This window comes from Ictidomys tridecemlineatus, chromosome 6, assembly GCF_052094955.1.
Source record: "Ictidomys tridecemlineatus isolate mIctTri1 chromosome 6, mIctTri1.hap1, whole genome shotgun sequence".
NCBI classification, from domain to species: domain Eukaryota; kingdom Metazoa; phylum Chordata; class Mammalia; order Rodentia; family Sciuridae; genus Ictidomys; species Ictidomys tridecemlineatus.
The window spans coordinates 85,217,344-85,237,587 of record NC_135482.1 but is presented as its reverse complement, the minus strand read 5'-3'; the positions used below and the strand labels follow the sequence as shown (position 1 = coordinate 85,237,587).

Below are 20,244 nucleotides of genomic sequence, written 5' to 3'. Positions count from 1 at the left end.
TGTTGGAAACATGACATGCCATGTAGGAATGTTCAGAAGTGACATGATTAGATTAGGAAAACTGTAAACCCTTCAGTGGATTAATCTATTTGATGGGTTAATAATTTGAATGTACTGCTGGGTGTTACCTGAAGGCAGGTAGGTATGGCTACAGCTAGAAAATTAGGTTACTAGGGGAGCATGCACTTGGGAATTCCATTTTATCCCTGTTTCCTTTCTCTCTTTCTCTCTCTCTGCTTCCTGGCTGCTATGAGTTGAGCAGCTTTCCTCCACTATGCCCTTGTGCCACGATGTTGAGCCTCACTCAGGCCTAGTACAATAGAGTTGGCCCACTGTAGACTGAACCTCTGAAACCAGGAACCCAAAATAAACTGTCCCTCCTTTAAGTTATTCTTGTCAGGTATTTTGGTCACTGTGTAAAAAAAAAAAACTGACTAACACATTTTAAAAATAGTTGACTATTACGCTCTAAGTTGAAATACAGCAATGAATAAAACAGAATAAACAAGTTCCCTTGCAAACCTTACAATTAAAATGAAAGAAGAAACATACAAGGATCCAAAGGAATCAGGGAAAAGAGACCTAGCCGACATCAGGCAAACACTTCTCAATCTGATATGCAAGAGGTTCAGGACACCACGGAGTGTAAGCACTCTTGATGTATGTCCAGAAAGAATATGGTTTGTTCTACGAACTGAAAGAAGACCAGTGAGAAATTTGAATGTAACTATACACGGGAGACACTTGCTGCCGGGCCAAGTAACTTACATTAACAATTTGGATTTAGCTTACTGGGCAATAGACAACTATTGAAAAGCATATTCTCGTTGAATTTATGAAAAAAAAAATAAGATAAACCTCCAAATTACATCCATATTTTAAGATTATACTGGAAATAGAACATATGAAGCTGAATTATAAAGTACTAGTATTGGCTTCGGAAGCAAAAAATAATCTAAGTTCTCATAAATACCAATACAATTCTTTCCCACACTGTCTATGTGTTTCCTCTTCAAAATAAAAAAAACTATATAGGAGATCTCATTTCTTGGTGTAACAGTAATATTAAATTGCCCAAGTCAAAGACATGCCCTGTACCCATTCCCAAATTAAAAATCAATGGTACTTACTACATCCAGCCTTATAGCTGAAGCCTGGAGGGAGGAGGAATCCTTGTTGGGCAGCTGCAGCCAGTGTCCGTTGATCAGGAGGGAATACGGGGATCATTAATGGCGGCAGCTGACCTTGAACCTGCTGAACGTGATAGAGCGAATCAAAGAGTAGAAGTTTTGGTGCTCCATACTTCCCACCCTCCTTATTTCACAACCAAACAAAACAGAATTAAAATAATCAATTCTTAAGAGTCACATAATATTGGAAGTTTACAATTTGTGAATAATAGACCTGGAAAAAAATTCAGAGAACAACTAAAATGTTTCCCTTTCTTTCAGAGGAGACAACTGGTGCCTAAGAAAATTGACTTCCCCATGGCCACAGAGTTAGTCAAAACCAGGTCTACATCCAGTCCCTGGAATCCTGCCACAGACCCTCTGTATTATACTTTTGACTTTTTGAAACAACTGAACCACTCCTTGAACCACATGAATTCTGCCATCTTTGTAATGTGCTCTAATTTGCTGGAGTCCCTCTCAGAGTATAGGGTTCAGTTCATATCAGTTAATAAATAACTCAGCACAATGGAATTACTGACTTCTTTGAACTGAATAAGAATTTTCGAAACATAAAGCAATGCAGTAATTTCTGCAGCTATGTCCCAGTATTGACTAATGGGGTAATTGTCATTCACTGGAATACCGAGAATTATTCTTTTCAAATAAATATTCAAGTAAGATCTCCCTGGTGAACATGATTATTGGCAAGTGTTTGTCATTGGGTATGTGAATGAGAATTTAGGATCATATTAAAATCACATACCTGACACTTCATTCCCCTTTACTAATCCTTCCATACATTGGAAGTTATTTGGAAATTATGTAATAAGTACCTTCTTTGTGTAAGAAAATGAGCTAGGCATCAGGGATATGATAGTGAATAAGACAAACAATATACAGGTCCATGAAGCTTTAATTTTAGTAGGGGATATTGGTTAAAAAAAAAAAGCAAAACACACAAAAATAACTACATTTGATTCAGAGAGTAATCCTAACAACGCCTCTCAGACCTGTTTCTCATTGGCATTACACGTTCCTAGCTTTTTTATGAATCTTCTAGTTCTCATTTCCCACTTTATAAGTCCACCTCCAGTTTCTCCTTCATTTCATTTTTCACAGTCAAACAGCTATTTTCGACACTTAGGTTGGTGAATGTGTGGCGTGGGGTAGGGCCGTGGAGCAGGTGGTGAAAGAGGAAGGGAAAGGGGGGGAAAGAAAGAGAGATTGTAAGAATGGGAGACTTGTTTTCAACAACGACTCCAAATTGTTAATCATCCTTTTGAGAAAGGGTTTTCCACCTCTCTCTGCCACTACGAAGGAAATGACGCAGGCGATGAAACTCTAATGGAGATGACAACAACTAGGGAAACAAAAAGATGGTATTTTATGGTTAGAGATGAAGTTTGTACCACTACAACCATCGTTTTAGGATACGAGGGAAGAAGGCAAAAGCTTATGGAGAAACCAACTGAGGAGGGACTCCAAGATAGAGAATGTATGTTGAGCAAGCAGGAGGAATGAGTAGCCTAAAGCAAGACACAGATATCACAGGGTGAAATGGCACTGGGGTTCGTTCAGCCTGAGCAGAGGATGCAGGCAGAAACACATAGCAAAAGAACAAACAACAAGCCGGCCACACTGGTTCAGGGCAATGGCCAGGGACTACATCTTCTTCATATTTCATACAACTCTAAGTTGTATAGCTTATATAGCTTGTCTCCTCATTTCTAAGACCCCATTGGTTACAATATTTATCATAAACTTTATAAGAGCCTTTTGGAGAGAAGAAGGAAAGGGAACCTCAAACAAAATATATACAAGGGTGGGAAGAGGCATCCATATTTCAGGTGATGTTGAAATTTAAGGTAAACTATGTTCAGAATTGCAGAAACAATAGGTTCATCTTTTAGCATACTAGTTCTTAAACTGGAAAATGTATAGCAAGCTTTGAGAAATCCCAATGCTCAGAATCCTTCCCAAACCTAATAAATCTGAATCATCAAGGTTAAGATCCAGCATTGGCCTATTTTAAGTCTGATGATTCCAGTGGGCATCCAGGGTTGAGAAGCACTGTTTTAAAGAATGTTTTTGGTCACCGTCAAGAAATTGTTTTGTCCTTTACAAAGCACCTCTAGCTATATAATAGTGGAAAGGGAGACTCTGCCTGATTCTGGTACCCATAAGAATAGTAACAGATATTAAAAGTTTCATTCCTCATAAATTTCTTCTATATGAGTCTGGAATCTATATTTTATATTCCCTTCTTGTTTTAAAATCTTTTGATGGTTTTCTTTCATCTGGGGAAAAAATGAACAAAATCCTCAGCATGGTATTCAAGATTCCTCACAATTTCTCCACAGTCCATTTTTCCAGGGATTTCTTCTGCCCCCTTCACATATCCTGCACCTTTGCCCCAGTGGGTCATTAAAAGTCCCTTGCATTATCTACCTTCTTCCATGCCTGAGTGCGTTCGATGGTACTTTTTTTTTTTTTTTCTGATTTTAAGTAATTCCTCATTCCCTTTTCTTCCTGGAAAAAGAATGTGCTCATTCTTCAAAGACTTTTGAGGCTCACAATGTAAAGCACTTCCAAAGTTTCAACTTGCAGGCAGAAAGAGCTGTTCTTACTTTTAATTTAATAAAATGAATATAATACTTTTTGTATTGAATAATATAATAAAATAAATATAGTACATGTTATGTTGAATAATATTTATACAGCATTGAGTCTCTTCTGTGACCTTTAAGTACATTTAGGAAAAAAAAGCTATAACTTGTTTTTTAATATATTTTTAGAGCTTAGCAGTTATAGCTATGACATGTAGAAACAAACTACGAATAAAGAAGCTGAATGGATAAAACAGTTTCATCATCCTAGTTAGATCTTCAGGCACCAACTTCAAATGTCCACAAAAGGCCCTAGAAAATTTAAGTTATCTAATGACCAGAAAGGAATATATATTCACCAGAGAAGTATAGCAGATAAGTTGTGATGCTACCCTTCAATTATGTCTAAGTGGTCTTAAATATCATGATATGCCTATGACTTTTGAATGATGTATGCATGAACAAATACAAAAGCAACCCAGAAATATTAGAACTTTATTATATACTTTTTTAATGGACAGATTATTCCTGCCTATCATGTTCTAGTACCATGCTGTTTTCATTACCATAGCTTTGCACTGTATTTTAATAATGCATAAGGCTAGTATTATATCATTACTATTTTTTCCAAAATATTGCCTCGATTTTTTCAATTAATTTTAGAATATTAGGTAAAAAAAGAAATTTATTAATTGAATGTTTGTATGACCAAGAAGGTTATGTGTTTCAATTTATTCTACTCTCCATTTATTTTATATTAACTAAGAAGTTTCTTGGTAATTTTATTTCTAAGGTTCTTTGTCTTATAAAAAGCATTTTATTAGCATTGCATAGGAAATTTTTCTTAATTTTATTGTTTAACTGGTTATTTGTATATAGGCATACTTGTGAATGACAGTTTTGTCCAGTTAGTTCATGTATGACTTTATATATTTATAACTTCATAATTTAAATTTTTCAGATAAAAATTTTAGTATATTAATGAGTAAGCTGCAATAAATTTGGGAGCTTTTATTAAACCTGTATTAAGCTCTTATTTGTTATAAATTAAATTACAGGGTGCATTTTGTTTTAATAATACAATCTGTTTTAACATCTAAATTTTTCAAGATGACTTGTAGAGGGTAACATAGTTTAAAGCAGAGAAAGACTCTAGAGCTTATCTGAAGCAACCTTGTCTTTGTGCTGATAATGAAATAAAACCCAACTTGGTCAAATTAATTGTTCATGATCCTACATTTAGACAAAGCAAGGTTAACATTGGAACTACATTTCCTAATTTGTACTCTAGCACTTTCCCCTGCACAGTAGAAAATGTAAGGGATAAGCAGGGGAGAAAAAAAAAATGTGCACTAAAAGAGGAATTGCAAGGGGGAAAAGGAACTAAAATGAAAAATTACACTAATTCCACAGTCCTAACAATAGCTTTTGTTTAGACTATTTTAAGATGGATTCTAGTGTATTGTCTATTAATAGTCTGAACAAAGTAAACAGTAAATTAAATATAATCCATATATGTGGTTAATCCATATCTGCAATTAAAAACATACATTTCAAAATAAAGTCCTCATTATTTGCAGATTTTGCATTTGCAAATTTGCCTATTTGATAAGATTTACTTGTACTCCAAAAACAATACTAATGGTGCTTTCATGGTCACTCACAGGCCCGTGAAGAACAGTGAAAAACTGTATTGATAACCCCACTTTTTGAAATGCTGGTAAACCTGTGCTAACATTCAGTCTAGTGTTCCGAAGTGCAATGTGAACTGTGGAGAACGTGGGCATGTTAGGTAAGCTTCATCCAGACATGAGTTATAGTAAGGTTAGGTGTGAATTCAGTGTTAAAGAATTGGTAATAAATATTAAATGAGCTGACTTGAAACAGTAACATACATGAAACATGGATGGATGGACTGATGAAAATGTTACAACCAGAGGCTCACAGAAACCTGTAAGTCTCCAGTAGGAGAAGGTGTTCAGTATTCATTTATTGAGTGTTCATGGCAACATTATAACCATAACTAACAGAAATAATGACAACAACTAATATTTCTTTATCTTAATTAATATGTAGCTCATTGGTGCTAAAATTTAGCTACCATCCGGAAGAAAAGGGATACATTAGATCAAAATGATAAAATGTTTCTGGACAAATTTTAAAACTAATTGACAACAGGGTTAGTAATTCATTCTATATATTTGCTACTTTTGAGCATTACTAGATCCTAATCACTACTAAATTCATTTCCTTCTTTCACTTACTGTACAAAATTCCTTTTAAACTCCTAATTAAGGTTAAAAATGTGTGACATTTTTAATTAAGTTTCAAAAAAATACTTTTGTCACAAAATCTGAGTCTTTTTTTACAGGGGGCATGTTATTTACAAATTAGAATAAATCATAATAAATTTATAAAGCTATTTCCTGTATTTTTAAACTTCAAATAAAATATTATGTTTTAACACTTTTATACCTGTAGCACCTGATACTACATATAGTCTTGCCCTTTAAGACTTTATGAATTTAACACAAATTAATCATATCACACTTGCAAAGAAAAAGTAGATACCTTTCAATTTTCTAAGTTAAATATTTCATGTTTAATATAACTATTGCATTATAAAACCATGTGGTTGCTTCCTAAAATTAACATGTTAAGTAGATGTTTAAAATTATTTATTAATCTGGCCTCTAGTTACATGAGTCTATTTTTCAGTTTATTTTCTTCAAACAACATTCACTAGTCAGAGTATATGCAATTTTGGGTATCTAGGTATTAAAAGATGTATTCATACACCTAATGCTCCCTAGATCCTTCAGTCCTGGTAGGGTAAAATGACAGATTGTTATAGCAAACCACCATAAATTCAACAATAGAGACTTGCATAGGTTAGGGGGCAGCACAGGAGGAAGATTCCTAACACAGTCAGGGGACGTCAACAAAGGGTCCAATGGAGGTAGGAAAAGCAAGTAGAAGAAGAGATAAATACACCTGAGCTAAGCAAAGGGACGGGACGGCATGTGTAGAAAGAACTCTAAGCACAGGGGGAAACATAAACAAAGAAATGGGGGCAAAAAACAATCACCATGTGAGGGAGATACTCAGAGCATTCTGGAAGAGCAAAGATGGTGGAGGGAAGCAGTAGTGAGAAGTCTGCCTAAACCAGTCTGCCTATCAGGATAAGAAACTTAACATTTCCGCCTAGGTTCTGGGACATCACAAGAGATTAGGTAGGGTGGACAGAATACTCTGGTGCATTTATGGAGAAGAGAGCCCAGAGGCCCAGCATAGAGACCAGGTAAGAGGCCCATGCAAGAGGAAGGAAGAAGGCTTGATCTTTTGTAGTTACAGATGAGGTGAAAAATCCGAGAAATATTTAGGTTAAAAAAAAATATCAAGACTCAGAGGTGACGAGAATGACAGAATCAAAGGTAACATCGATTTTATGTTATTCTATTTATGGTGGTATAACACAACTTAAAAAAAAAAAAACCACAGGTCGAGAGTTAGTTTTCATGCAAAGATGACAATAGTTATGGACAGTGATGAGTTTTAAGTGCCTGAATGAGTTTCCTTTGAAGATTTCTTTCTAGCTGAGGTACATTCCTGTCTGAAGCTAAGGGAAAAGATCCTTAGAGGCTCTGGTTCTGGAAGTCATTAGTTGATTAGAATGAACTAGATAATCTAGAGAGGGTCTGCGGTATAGAGAGAAAAGCTTAAAATGAGTTTGAACAGAAAGGACAGAATAGAACTAGGATAAAGAAAATCCTGGCCGGGATTACATGTCTGTAATCCCAGCAGCCTGGGAGGCTGAGGCAGGAGATCACAAGTTCAAAGCCAGCCTCAAGGTGCTAACCAACTCAGTGAGATCCTGTCTCTAAATAAAATACAAAATAGGGCTGGGGATGTGGCTCAGTGGTTGAGTGCCCATGAGTTCAATCCCTGGGACCCGCCCCCCCAACAACAACAACAACAACAACAAAATCCTAAGAACAGAGGCCTAAAACAAACAAGGGAATTTCACAGTCACACATGTAGCAGAAAGAGTATTTTTAGCCATCAAAACAGTGTCTCTAGGAATTGATAACTAGAAGCCATGACCATCAGTCCATTAGAAAAGAGGTTAGAAACCAGATTGCAAAAAAAGTTGAGGACTGAATGACTGGCAGGAAAAGGAGATGACAAATGTAAACTCCTCCTAGGAAGTCGTGGATGAGAGGTGCAGTGACACCTTTGACAGGAACAACTGAGGGGGCGTTGGTGAAGGAAAGGCTTTCTGAAGAGAACTGCGTTTTGAGCACTATCATCTTTGGCTAAGACATAGAGAGCTCTAAGTACAGGAAAGCAGTGAGCACACTGGTGTGTCAATTTTCTGAGAAAACTAGAAGGCAAGACAGAGATGGAGGGCTTAGTTTGAACAGGAGCCCACATCCTTCCTCTCTGGAATCATGAAGCTATATAGACGAGCAGAGGCACACACACCTTTTATAGGTAGGGAAATTGAAAGGTAAGGGAAACCAGACCTGATAGAAGACATATCCCCAGGGAGGAAGGCAAGGTCATATCCTGGAAATGAGGGGTTGGGACTGATGAAGGGTACTGGGCAAAGGTAAGAAATTTTAAGGTGGCTGTTGTAAGGAATGAAAGAGAAAGTTAATGAGAGACAACTAAAAAGAGGGAGAGAGAATGCTAAGGACTTAGATGAGGCTACGTGAATTATAATGCTGTCAGACTTCCTGTTTCTGTGAGTTTCCTTAGAGAGTGCCAAAGTCTCTCTAGTTGAGGAACAGAAAGGGTAAATTCCAGTTAGAGAAGAGGAACACAGTTGCAGAGAAGACATTCAGCAAGGATGGGTTATAAAAGACATTGAAACCCCTTTTTGACCAACAATGGGCTCTGGGCATGAGAACAGGAAGAGAAGCCTGGGAGGCAGCAGAATTCTCCAAATACAGGAATCAAATACAGGAATCAAAGGGCTGGAGGAACTCCTTGGTCTCCGGGAGCAGGTCTTGTGCCGGTGGGCTTGTGAGAGCGATCCAGTGGCACAAAGTTTCGATAGGAGATGATTTGTTTAAACTATGCACACAAAAGTTAAAACGAAAAGAAGCTGTATGGTTGAAGTCAGCACAATTACAAATAAGCTGTAATATCTGAAACTTCTCAAACATTCCTCAAGAGTCAGTCCAATGAGTGCTATAGTGTTCAAGCACACATCACCCGTAGGGATCAGTTCACCTACAGCTGAAATTCAGTCACCTTCAGTGGGGAGCATAGCAGCTGTTTAGAAGCACACAGCAATTCTGCACAGCCATTTCTGAGAAAATGAAGAATATAACATCCAAATGAGATTACAAGAGGGGTTTAGGTAGGCAGCATATAATTACCCAAACTGGAGTAACCAGGATGACAACGCTAACTTTCCACCATTAGCAAGAAGAGGCCTGGGATCTTCAATGACCACTAATAGTCTGTGACTCTTCATTTCATATAACAGAAGGTTGATTTGTCAGTTTATCTTACTCAACGCAATGGTCTTTAGAAAAAAAAATTAAAAATAAAGCAGTAAATTTATCTTCCAATTAATCTACTAGGAAGACTAAAGAAAATCTCCTTGAGGGGTAGGGGAACATAAAAAACATTACTAAAATTGCAATCCCTGCCTCTCACATCCCAGCAGTCACATTGCAATTGTATCACCTCTAATTTCATTTGATTCTAGACAAAGACAAAGTAGCCATATTCTTTGAGAACAAAAATGAACAGCCATGTGGATTTTTTACATAGTACTCTTCTTCGGCAAAAAGCCACAGAACTTTTTTAAAAAATCGTTTCCAAGGATGAAAGTGACTTTGCCAAGCAAAGTGGCTTCAAAACAGGCCTCAAAAATACTAATAGAAAGACAGATGGTTCTACTAAGAGCTTGGCTGCCAAAATGAAAAAAAAAAAAAAGATAGTAAAAAAAAAAAAAAAGAGTGATGCTATTGAAGCTGACTGCAAAGTTATCTGATGACTACAAATACTTTTGTCCCACTGCAAGTGCTAACTCTGCCTCCAGGGCTGATATAGCCAAAATACTAACTTCCTCACATCCGATCCCCCTGTACTCTCACCCCTCCTAAATAAAACCTGTCAGTGCCAAGCCCCACACACAGCACAAGCATGCACTTGATTCTGAGTGACTGCTCTGGAGAAGCAAAATATTGCATTGAAGAACTCCTATTTAGGAACAGACCCACAAGGAAAATTGCTTTTCTTTTCAAAACTGCCTGTCACATTTTCTTTTTCTAATTCCCCTTTTTCTCCTCCTCCCTGTCACCAAAGGGCCCCTGGGCCCTATGAGTTTAGATGATACAAACTCAATTTGTATAAAGGCAAGACGCAGCACCACAGAGAGGTGAAGATAGTTTGCAAGGATAGAGAAATAATCCAGTCAAGACACAGTGCAATTTTCTTTCCAAACTACTACTACAATAATACCTCCACTTTATTTCCTTCAGGGCAACTGTCATTTCTTTTTAACCAGATTGCTACTAGATATAATGGAAACTGAAATATTATATGGTCACTGACTCTTCCTTTCAATGGCTCATTTCACTACTGCATTTTTACTTTTGCATGATGTGCTTATTGTTGGCATTGTTACTAGGATACAACCACTTTCAAATGTTTAGAATTAAGCCCTCTGTCACTTTAAGGCAATGATATTTCACTCTTGATGCTATGCAGGTTTGACTTAAATATTCTTCTTCTCTAATAGTTGACTTTATTTTCAAAACTGAAGTACTGCATTCTTATAAAGCACCACTTTAGGATACATTAAATTCATGTCAAATTTTAACCAAAATAATGACATTCATTATGAATATAATAGACGCTTAAGCAAAGGTTATTTGATGAATTTAGGAAAAATCCCTGTTTATTAGCACAGAAAATTAATGGTGGCAACAAAAACGAAAGGTGGTGTAAGTTCAGAAATCAATTGTGAAGGAAAAGGGAAGAAACACAGGTATTTCATTTGCCACAGAAAGTTTTAAGCTGAATAAAAGATTTCTAAAAGGTAACAATTAAAATGTCTCCAAGGATGCATTACTTAGAGTTCAGTTATCATCCTAATATCATTGCAATTTCTTAAAACAACATTTTACACAGCTGTTGCTTGATAGAATCCAAAATTTAATGAACTTTATTTGTTTTATGAAATGTATGTGACCATTTGTATTATTCATCAAGCTTCTTGAACAAAATAGCATAGTCCAAATGAGTGTGCATAGTCCAAATGAGTGTGCATATGTGTGTGTGTGTGTGTGTGTGTCTGTTCACATGAAAAAAATCAGGCTTTAAAAATACAAATGCAATCTTATTTTATATCATGGGTTAATATGTCAATTGTCAAGAAAATAAAGAGAAAATAAAATATAATGGCCAGCATAAAATATAATATAGTTTTCCATTTATATTTCTCAGGACTCCATGATTAGAAAATATAATAAGATTCACTATTATTGATTTCTGATCTATAATGTTTTCTCAGTGGCTTAAAATATAAAGTTATTAGTAATTTTATGCAATATTAACTTCAATTCCACACAAGCTCTATCAAAAATTGCATCTAAAAATTATCAATTGGGACAAGAGGTGAAATAAGGATTTCTTTTGGAGTAATGAAAATATGGTGGAATTAATTATGATGGTTAAAAAACTTTGTGAATATAATGAAAATACCTAAATTGTACACCTTAAAAGAGTGAATTTTATTGTATGTGAATTCTACTTTAATTAAAAAATAACCACAACCACGACCAAAAAACCTTACAAAAATGTACCTTCACTACTACCTAATACAGGACTGAGTGTGCTCTGATCTTGTCTTACATTAGGATATGTTTTGTACTTTTATAAAGCATTTGCAAATGTTAATTCCATTTATATTTTATCCAGCCTCTTGAAGATTAATTGTTCAGGTGTTGCTATTTTCAATTTTGTTAATATGGACAACTAATTGGTAAATAACTGATTGTGAGGACTTAAAACTTGATCACTGAGTTAACCATAAATTCTTTGCTTCTTCCTAAAACTTAAGAAACAAAACAGTAATTTTCTAAAATAAAAATGACAATTTGCAATGAGTACAAAAATACTGTGATAAAATACATTAACATATATTTCTCAGTTAAAAAATCACATTGAGATAATATTCAAAAGATAAAAAATTCTATATTTTATACAAAGGGCAGCATTTTGATTTTAATTTTTAGCTTTATATTACATTTTATTTTGCTTTGTGTTTTCTACACAAAATATTTTTGGATTTTTATATGTATATGAATTTCTTAAGTGATTTGAAAATAGATTTTAAAATAGAGATGAAACAGAACATTATAGTACTGAGAATACAGTGATAGGATTTTTAAAATTTTTTTTTTAGTAGGTGGACACAATAACCTTAATTTATTTTTATGTGGTGTTTAGGATTGAATCCAGTGTTTCACATGTGCCAGGCAAGTGCTCCACTGCTGAGCCACAACCCCAGCCCCTACTGTGGAAGGATATTTAAACAGAAATTGCCATCCTGTGCTGTTTGATAGAATAATAGGAAAAACTTCTATAATACTTGACTGAAGAAAAACTGAAAATAAAATAAATTTTTCACTCCAATGATTAATTTCCATAAAAGCATGTATTATTAACGTCTACTTCAAAATTTCTTGAAACAATTCCTAATTATTGTGACCTTCATTGTTTCTCTCTTACTGGTAGTCTCTATACCACAAGTATTTATTTCATGTAATGAACAATGGACTATGAAATGGTTTAATATTTCTATTTCCTACCTATCTTGATTTTCTCTTTTTCCATAAATTTAAGATTATTTCCAACTAAGAAACCTTTTATTATTTTATTTGTACTCCAATTGGAGACTACACTGAATAGTGGAAAGTTTCAACTGAATGCCTATTAATAAACTCAAACATATACGTCAACTAATTTTCATTGGAGACACCAAGAATGCCTAATGGGGAAAGGAGCTGTCTGGCCAATAAGTGGTGTGGGGGAGAATGGATATACACATGCAAAAGACTAAACTTGGACTTTTGTGTTACAGTATATCGAAAAAGTCAACTCAAATTGGATTAAATATCTGAATGTAAGAACTGAAACCATGAAACTCCATAAGAACAAGGGGAAATTTCCTTAACATTGGCTTTGGCAATGGTTAAATATCATACATAAAGTTCAGTCAACTAACATGAAAATTATAAGTTGTTTTGTGTCAAATTAAGAAGGCTTCACTTAGCAAACAAAGCGATGAACCAGATGAAAAACAGCTTATGGACAGGGAAATGGACAGGGATTAATGTTTAAAATATATAAGAAACTCATATAACTCAATAAAAAAGAGAAAACACACTTAATTTTTAAATAATGTGCATAAATCTTGAATAAACATTTTCTCAAAGAACACAAAAATGGTGAGGAGGTATATGAAAAGGTACTCAACATCATTCCTCTTCTGGGAAATACAAATCAAAACTACAATTAAATACCACTTTACACCTGTTAGGATGGCTATTATAAAAAAGATAGGAGATAAGAGATGTTGGCAAGGACATGGTAAAAGAAGAACCCTTTTATGCTGCTGATAGGAATGTAAATTAGTACAGTCATGATAAAAAAAATACGGACATTCCTAAAATTTTAAAGATAAAACTATTATATGACTTAGCCATTCCTCTTTGGGGCAAAAATTCAAAGGAAATGAAATCAGTATCTTGTAGAAATCCCTTCAATCCCACCCGTGGTCACTGCAGCATTAATCATGGTAGCCAAGGTATGGGACCAACCTATGTATCCTTCCATAGATGAATGAATGGATAAAGAAAGGGTGGCATATAGAATAGAATATTATTCAGACTTAAAGTGATAAAGAGACCTGGCCATTCTCAGCCACAAGAATGGAAGTGGACACTATACTCAACGAAGTAAATTAGACACAGAAAGAAAAATATTGCATGATGTCACTCAAAGAATTTAACAAAAGTAGGCTCTATAGAAACAGAATGAAACAGTGGTTACTATGGACAGGGGTGGGTGCTGGGCATGGGGAAATGCAGACCAAAAAGCACAAAGTTGCAATGATGTAAAATGAATAAGTCTGGAGATCTAAAGGACATCAGGAGGACTACAGTTAATAACATTTTTACTAAATATTTGCTGAGACAGTTGTTTTTTATTTTTTTATTTTTTCACGACAGACCAAAAAAAAAAAAAAAAACAATGTGAGGTGAGTTGATTTGCTTGACCATAGTAAAAATTTCACTATGAGCGTGAATGCTTCTATCATCACACCATTTTATATGGTTTAAATAGAGGCAGCAATAAATAAATAAATAAACATTTTTTTTTAATCCATGACTCCCCCCAAAATACTTCACCTAATTTAGACTCAAGAGTAATTTTTCCTCAAAACCCACCTTAGGAACCACTGCCTTTAAGAAAGCTATACAAACTTCCCAAGCAAAATGTATTTATTCATTAATTCACTGAACGCCCAATTTGTGCCAAGCACGATTACAGTTTCTAAGGATAATATGATGAATTATACAGGCAGTGCTATGGAAAAAATAAATCAGGAACAGAGGAAAGGGAATGCTGGATGGGCACCGAAAGTGTAAGTGTGGAATCAGTGAGTCCATGACACAGTGACGTATGAAGACATTCAGGAGGGAAGAGAACCAACCTTTCAGTTTTCTAGGGAAAAGTAATTCCACACCAAGAGAAGAGAACATGCTAAAAAACCTAAGGGACAAAAGTACTTACTGTTTTCACCCATGTTTCCTTCTCCTCTCTATAGGCCATACAACTATCCTATTTGTTTGAGATTGTTTGTGTCTGTTTCCATGGCTAAACTTCCTAACAGGCAGAGGCATACCTAACTCATACTGTCTTCCACAATTCCCAATAATGCCTCATACATAGTAAATGTCTACTATTTTTCAACTGAGATGATGTAAGAATATATTCACTATTAGAAAAGTCTACTTAGTTTCTTATAATAGTAACTAGTTTATTATTTTTTTAATACAATGGATCCTGGGCTATGTTATGGTTTAGATGTGAGATGTTCCCTCCAAAATTCATGTGGCAATGCAGGAATAATCAGGGATGGAATGGTTAGATTAAAGGAGCTATAAATTTATCAATGGATTAATTAATTTCATGAACTAATAATTTAAATGGAAAACTGGGTGGTACCTAAAGGCAGGTGGGGCATAGTTGAAGGAAGTAGGTCACTGGGGCTGTGCCCTTAGGGATTATAATTCAATCTCTGCTTCTTTCCTCTTTCTCTCTCTACCTCTGCTTTCTGGCTACTATGATCTGAGCAGCTTCCCTCCACTGTACCCTTCCACCATGGGTGTTCTGCCTCATCTCAGGTGCAGAGCAATGGAGTAGTATCAACCATGGACTGAGTCTCTGAAAATATGAGCCAAAAAATAAACATTTCCTTCTCTAAAATATTCTTGTCAGGTATTTTGGTCACAGCGATGAAAAGCTGACTAATATAAGCTTTATTTAATTTTCATTCAAGATTCATAATTTTTCATCAAAGTAATTTCCTAAACTACAGATGTTAGAGTCTGTAAACAAGTCAGGATGGCGCCTGGCATTTTGCCAGAGGGAGTGGTTTGTGAAGTAACGCCAGCGAGCCATTAAGTGTGGAGATTTCTTATTGGTTGACTGCTGTATGTAGTTTATGTTAATTAAGATAAGCTGTGTGGAATGTATATATACCCCTCCTGTCCTACAATAAAGGGCTCCCACTCCTGCTGTATCAATGTACACAAGTTGCTCATCACCCCCCCCACCCCCACCCCGGTTATTTTGCTGCAGCAGGACTGCGGCATACAGCAAATAACTGAAGCCATCCAATCCCACCTCACAATCAGTGTATTATTTTCCTCAGATTCTAGTTTGAGAGATGATGATACCAGGAGTTAGATTTTGTACATTTCATTTGATGGATAGAGATAAGAACCCTGAGGTACCCCTAAGGAAATAACATTAAAACTCAGTACATATCACTGATGATAAGAATGCAAATTCTGTTATTCAAAAGGAATAAATGCAAAAAGGAATTAAAAAATAAGTTCCAATGAAAGGCATTATGTGCCATTAAGTACACTAACTTTGCATTACCTCAGTTACCAAGAATAAAGCAACATATATTGAAGGTATAGAAATGAAAGAAAGACAGAGTTTTATTTACAGATATAAGCTTGTATATGCTCTTCTTCCACAAATATAAAAACACAAAAAATAAAACTATACATTTTGATTAAAAATTTAAGTATATAGCTACTCCTTAAACTCTGTGCATTGTTTGGTTACAGAAAATTAACAAGACTATAATCTTAAATTTCTTTTATTCAATATTTCCCAGTGTTAATTCAATTTTTTTTCACTTGCTAGGTTGGTGTGAATAGCTTAAGTTTTGGTGTTTGTTGGTTTGTAGCATGCAAAGAGTAAACCAAGTGAGTGATACAAATATGTCATATTAGTGATAGGAAGAACATAATGCATTATTCCTGCTAGCAAAAACAAATGTAGTATTTCAAACAACCATATTAGGTTGTTTGTCCCTAAATCCAGCCACATTTGGGTAAAGTTAATATCTAGCTCCATTCTTTACCATGTTAGAAATCATGTCCTTTGAGTAACAATGCATGCGTGCCTCACAATTTCTGATGGAACATAACATTCAGATGCTTGTCCAACTGTACTACAGCTAAGGACACTCTAGCAGTAAGCCACTCACTAGAACATTTGTCACTGAAAATAAAATGTGTGAAATTACCAGAAAGGCCATGTTAGATGTTTCTTGAGCTGAAAATGTGAAATATTTTTGTAATTGGACAACCCATTGAACATAGTGTCATTTATGTAATCAAAAGTTTAGAATCTTCTAGTCAAGGAGAAATGTACAATATACATCACAAGTATATTCAATAATAAGTTTTGCATTACTGGCCACAATTTAAGCAAAGTATGGCTAATTTTACTTCACCAAATTTACTTGATACTTATTAGCACAAAGCACAGCAACTTGCCTACACATAATGACAATATTTAATTAGATGAATTATGCAATACCATGGGCACTTTGCTAAAACTGTACACTGCTTTTTTGATTAGAAATAATTTTCATTTAAGTCGTCAACATTTTGACAATTCTAATTTTATGTAGATGCTTTACTGAAATAAAAGACTACACAGATTGACTATACAATTTTTTTCCATCCACTTGCTTTTTACCAAAAGTATTTATAGTGTTTATATTAATATCTGTTTAATTTCCCTGAAATTGCATTTTCTTGTGGACTTTTGCACAATTCTGTTTATACTCATTGAAATTCAAAAAAATCCTGCAAAATAGATACTTTCATTATGTCCATTTTACAGATAATTAAATTAAGGCATGCCTAAAGTGGAGAGACATAGCAAGTAAAAGAACTGAAACTCATATCCAGGCAGCCTACCCAAAGAAGGCCTTTAATCCCTATACTTCCCATTTTTCTAATAAAGGATATAATATCTATAAATAATCTTACATATCAAGATGAATTATAACTATGAATAATACTAACTAAAATTAATACATAATAATTTTTTATTGATTGTTCAAAACATTACAGAGCTCATGATATATCATCTTTCATACATTTGACTCAATTGGGTTTTGAACTCCCATTTTTACCCCAAATACAGATTTCAGAATCACATCTGTTACATACTCACATTTTTACATAATGGCATATTAGTGACTGTTGTATTCTGCTACATTTCCTATCCCCTACTATCCCCCCTCTCCTCCCCTCCCCTCCCATCTTCCCTCTCTACCTCCTCTGCTGTTGTTCAATTCTCTCCCTTTTTTCCCTCCCCCTTGCCCCTCATAACCTCTTATAATTTTGTGTATCATTGAAGGTCTCCTACCATTTCCATATGCTTTCCCTTCTCTCTCCCTTTCTCTCCCCCCATTCATCTTTGTTTACTGTTAGTCTTTTCCTCATGCTCTTCCTTCCTGTTCTGTTCTTAGTTGCTCTCTTTATATCAAAGAAGACATTTGGCATTTGTTTTTTAGGGCTTGGCTAGCTTCACTTAGCATAATCTGCTCTAATGCCATCCATTTCCCTGCAAATTCTATGATTCTATCATTTCTTAGTGCTGCATAATACTCCATTGTGTATAGATGCCACTTTTTTTTATCCATTCATCTATTGAAGGGCATCTAGGTTGGTTCCACAGTCTAGCTATTGTGAATTGTGCCGCTATAATCATTGATGTGCCCGTATCCCTGTAGTGCGCTCTTTTAAGGTCCTCAGGGAATAGTCTGAGAAGGGTGATAGCTGGGTCAAATGGTGGATCCATTCCCAGCTTTCCCAGGAATCTCCATACTGCTTTCCAAATTGGCCTCACCATTTTGCAGTCCCACCAGCAGTGTACAAGTGTACCCTTTTCCCCACATCCTCGCCAACACTTAATAAATTTAAAAGAAAAAGATGCATAGAAGATATACAAATAGATAGCACAAATCAAATAATTGATGCAAGTTTAGTTACAATATATATAAGTGGACTAAGCTTATAAATTGAAAAATAGAGAGCAGAGATTGAAATATTTTAAAAATCCATCTATATTTTGTTTACAAGGTAAACAATTAAATCATAATAACAAAGACAGTTGAAAGGATAAGAAAAGAGATATCAGGCAAATATTAAAAAGAGAATGGTAAACAAAAAGAGCCTATGAAACCTATATTACTGTCAGAGAGAATAGACTTTAATACAAATGCAATAACTGTGGATATGGAGCTTTCAGCAATAACACTAAAAGTTTCAATGAGAGGGGACAATACAAATCTAATGAAATAACCTCACAATTTATGAAGCAAAAATTGAGGGAATTACAAGAAAAAATTAGCAAGCCCCTACTCCTGTGAGATATTTTAGTTCAACTTCTATGATTACTGATAGCTAAAGTGGATTAAAAAGAAAAAAAACTAGATTTAGGCAATTTGCACACACAATTAGCAAGCTTACTCTAAGGGATATATATATTATTCTGTACCCACTAATTACATAATACAATCACTTTTCAAGATAAACAGAACACTTATAAAAATATCTACCCACTAAGCTATAAAGCAAGAATGAACAGACATCAGAGACTTAGTATTATTCACAAATATGATATGAAACATTTGGTTTCTAGATAGAGGTGAATGTGTTAGTTTTTTTTTTTTTAAATGAACTCCAAAAAATAACAAGTTCACTTTTTGAATGAACAGTTTTGTCTTTAACATTAGGCCTATGAGGTACATTTTAGAAAGAGATGAAACATTTACCTGGGAATCAAGTCTAAATTTCCATTTAAAATGCAATTTTATTACTGAAATGTGATCCTTATTTTTTCTATGTGCTTTGCCATTGACAAGTGGGATCATTAAAATCTCTGTTTGTTCTAATTAATGTGTGGGTGGTTGGCAGGAATTAGAGGTTATTTAATATTATGTGGTGGTTAGCAATTCAAAACCTGTACAATTTGAACTATTGAGGAAAATAATCAAGAATAAATTTAAAGGCACTATGTTTTTATTTTTTTAAATCAAAATCATATACAAAGCCCCAAAGCTCAGAACACCTTTTAAGCTCATTGTTCAAAATATTTTTTTTCATTGAAAGAAGACTTCAAATCATTGTACATGTTTGAAACATACACATGCATGCATGAAAATGTTCAGTAAATTTTGCAAAAATGCTCAGAAATAAGATTGGTAAGTTATTAACAGTGAATAAAATTAAAGTATAACTAAATGGTAAAAACTTTTTTAAAAGCCAATTTAGCTAGCTGAATATAGATTTCAATAAAACTGAAATCTTTAAAATTTTCACTTAATCTCATTATGACCTGATTTCTTGAGTGTGAGGCACTTATCAAATGATTCCAAATATGAATAAAAAAGCAAAAACCATATAACTAAATAGTGTGATATACATTAAAACCATGTTTTATATGAAATTTTTAATGACTAAAGTAAAATTTACCAATGTGACATATAACTAAGAAAATTAAGCCCTAAGTTTGTGAAAAATTCCCGTTTAACATATTCCTAACTATAGAAAAGGGAGATGCATATTTAAGATTTTTTAGGTTTTCAGTTATTCTGCCTGTGCTTGACTATTCTCATTGTCAGTACAATTATTCTTTAGTATACTTCATTGCATATTTTTTTAAATGAGATGAAACTTATCAGAATCCCCAAAAAGGAAACTTGAAAAAACTTCCACTCACACTTTTGAATAAAGGCTGTAATCATATTCTTAACTGATCTGGAAAAAAATGTGCATCACTCATTTTTATAGGATCATTCGTCTTTCCAAACTACTGTTTCTCATCTATTAGCTTAA

The 20,244-nt window shown here is 34.6% G+C and overlaps 1 protein-coding gene across 20 annotated transcripts in view; it reads right to left on the bottom strand.

The window, feature by feature from the left end:
- Positions 1 to 20,244, bottom strand: part of Sox5 (SRY-box transcription factor 5) — a 955,314-nt gene that overhangs the window by 124,964 nt on the left and 810,106 nt on the right. For 18 of the 20 annotated variants that reach the window (XM_078015084.1, XM_078015082.1, XM_078015079.1 and 15 more), the window contains one exon: positions 1,131 to 1,254. In XM_078015084.1, the coding sequence (XP_077871210.1) occupies positions 1,131 to 1,254 (124 nt within the window). The remainder of the gene's footprint in view (positions 1 to 1,130; positions 1,255 to 20,244) is intronic. The other 2 variants (XM_021728810.3, XM_040280904.2) reach the window with 1 other exon arrangement.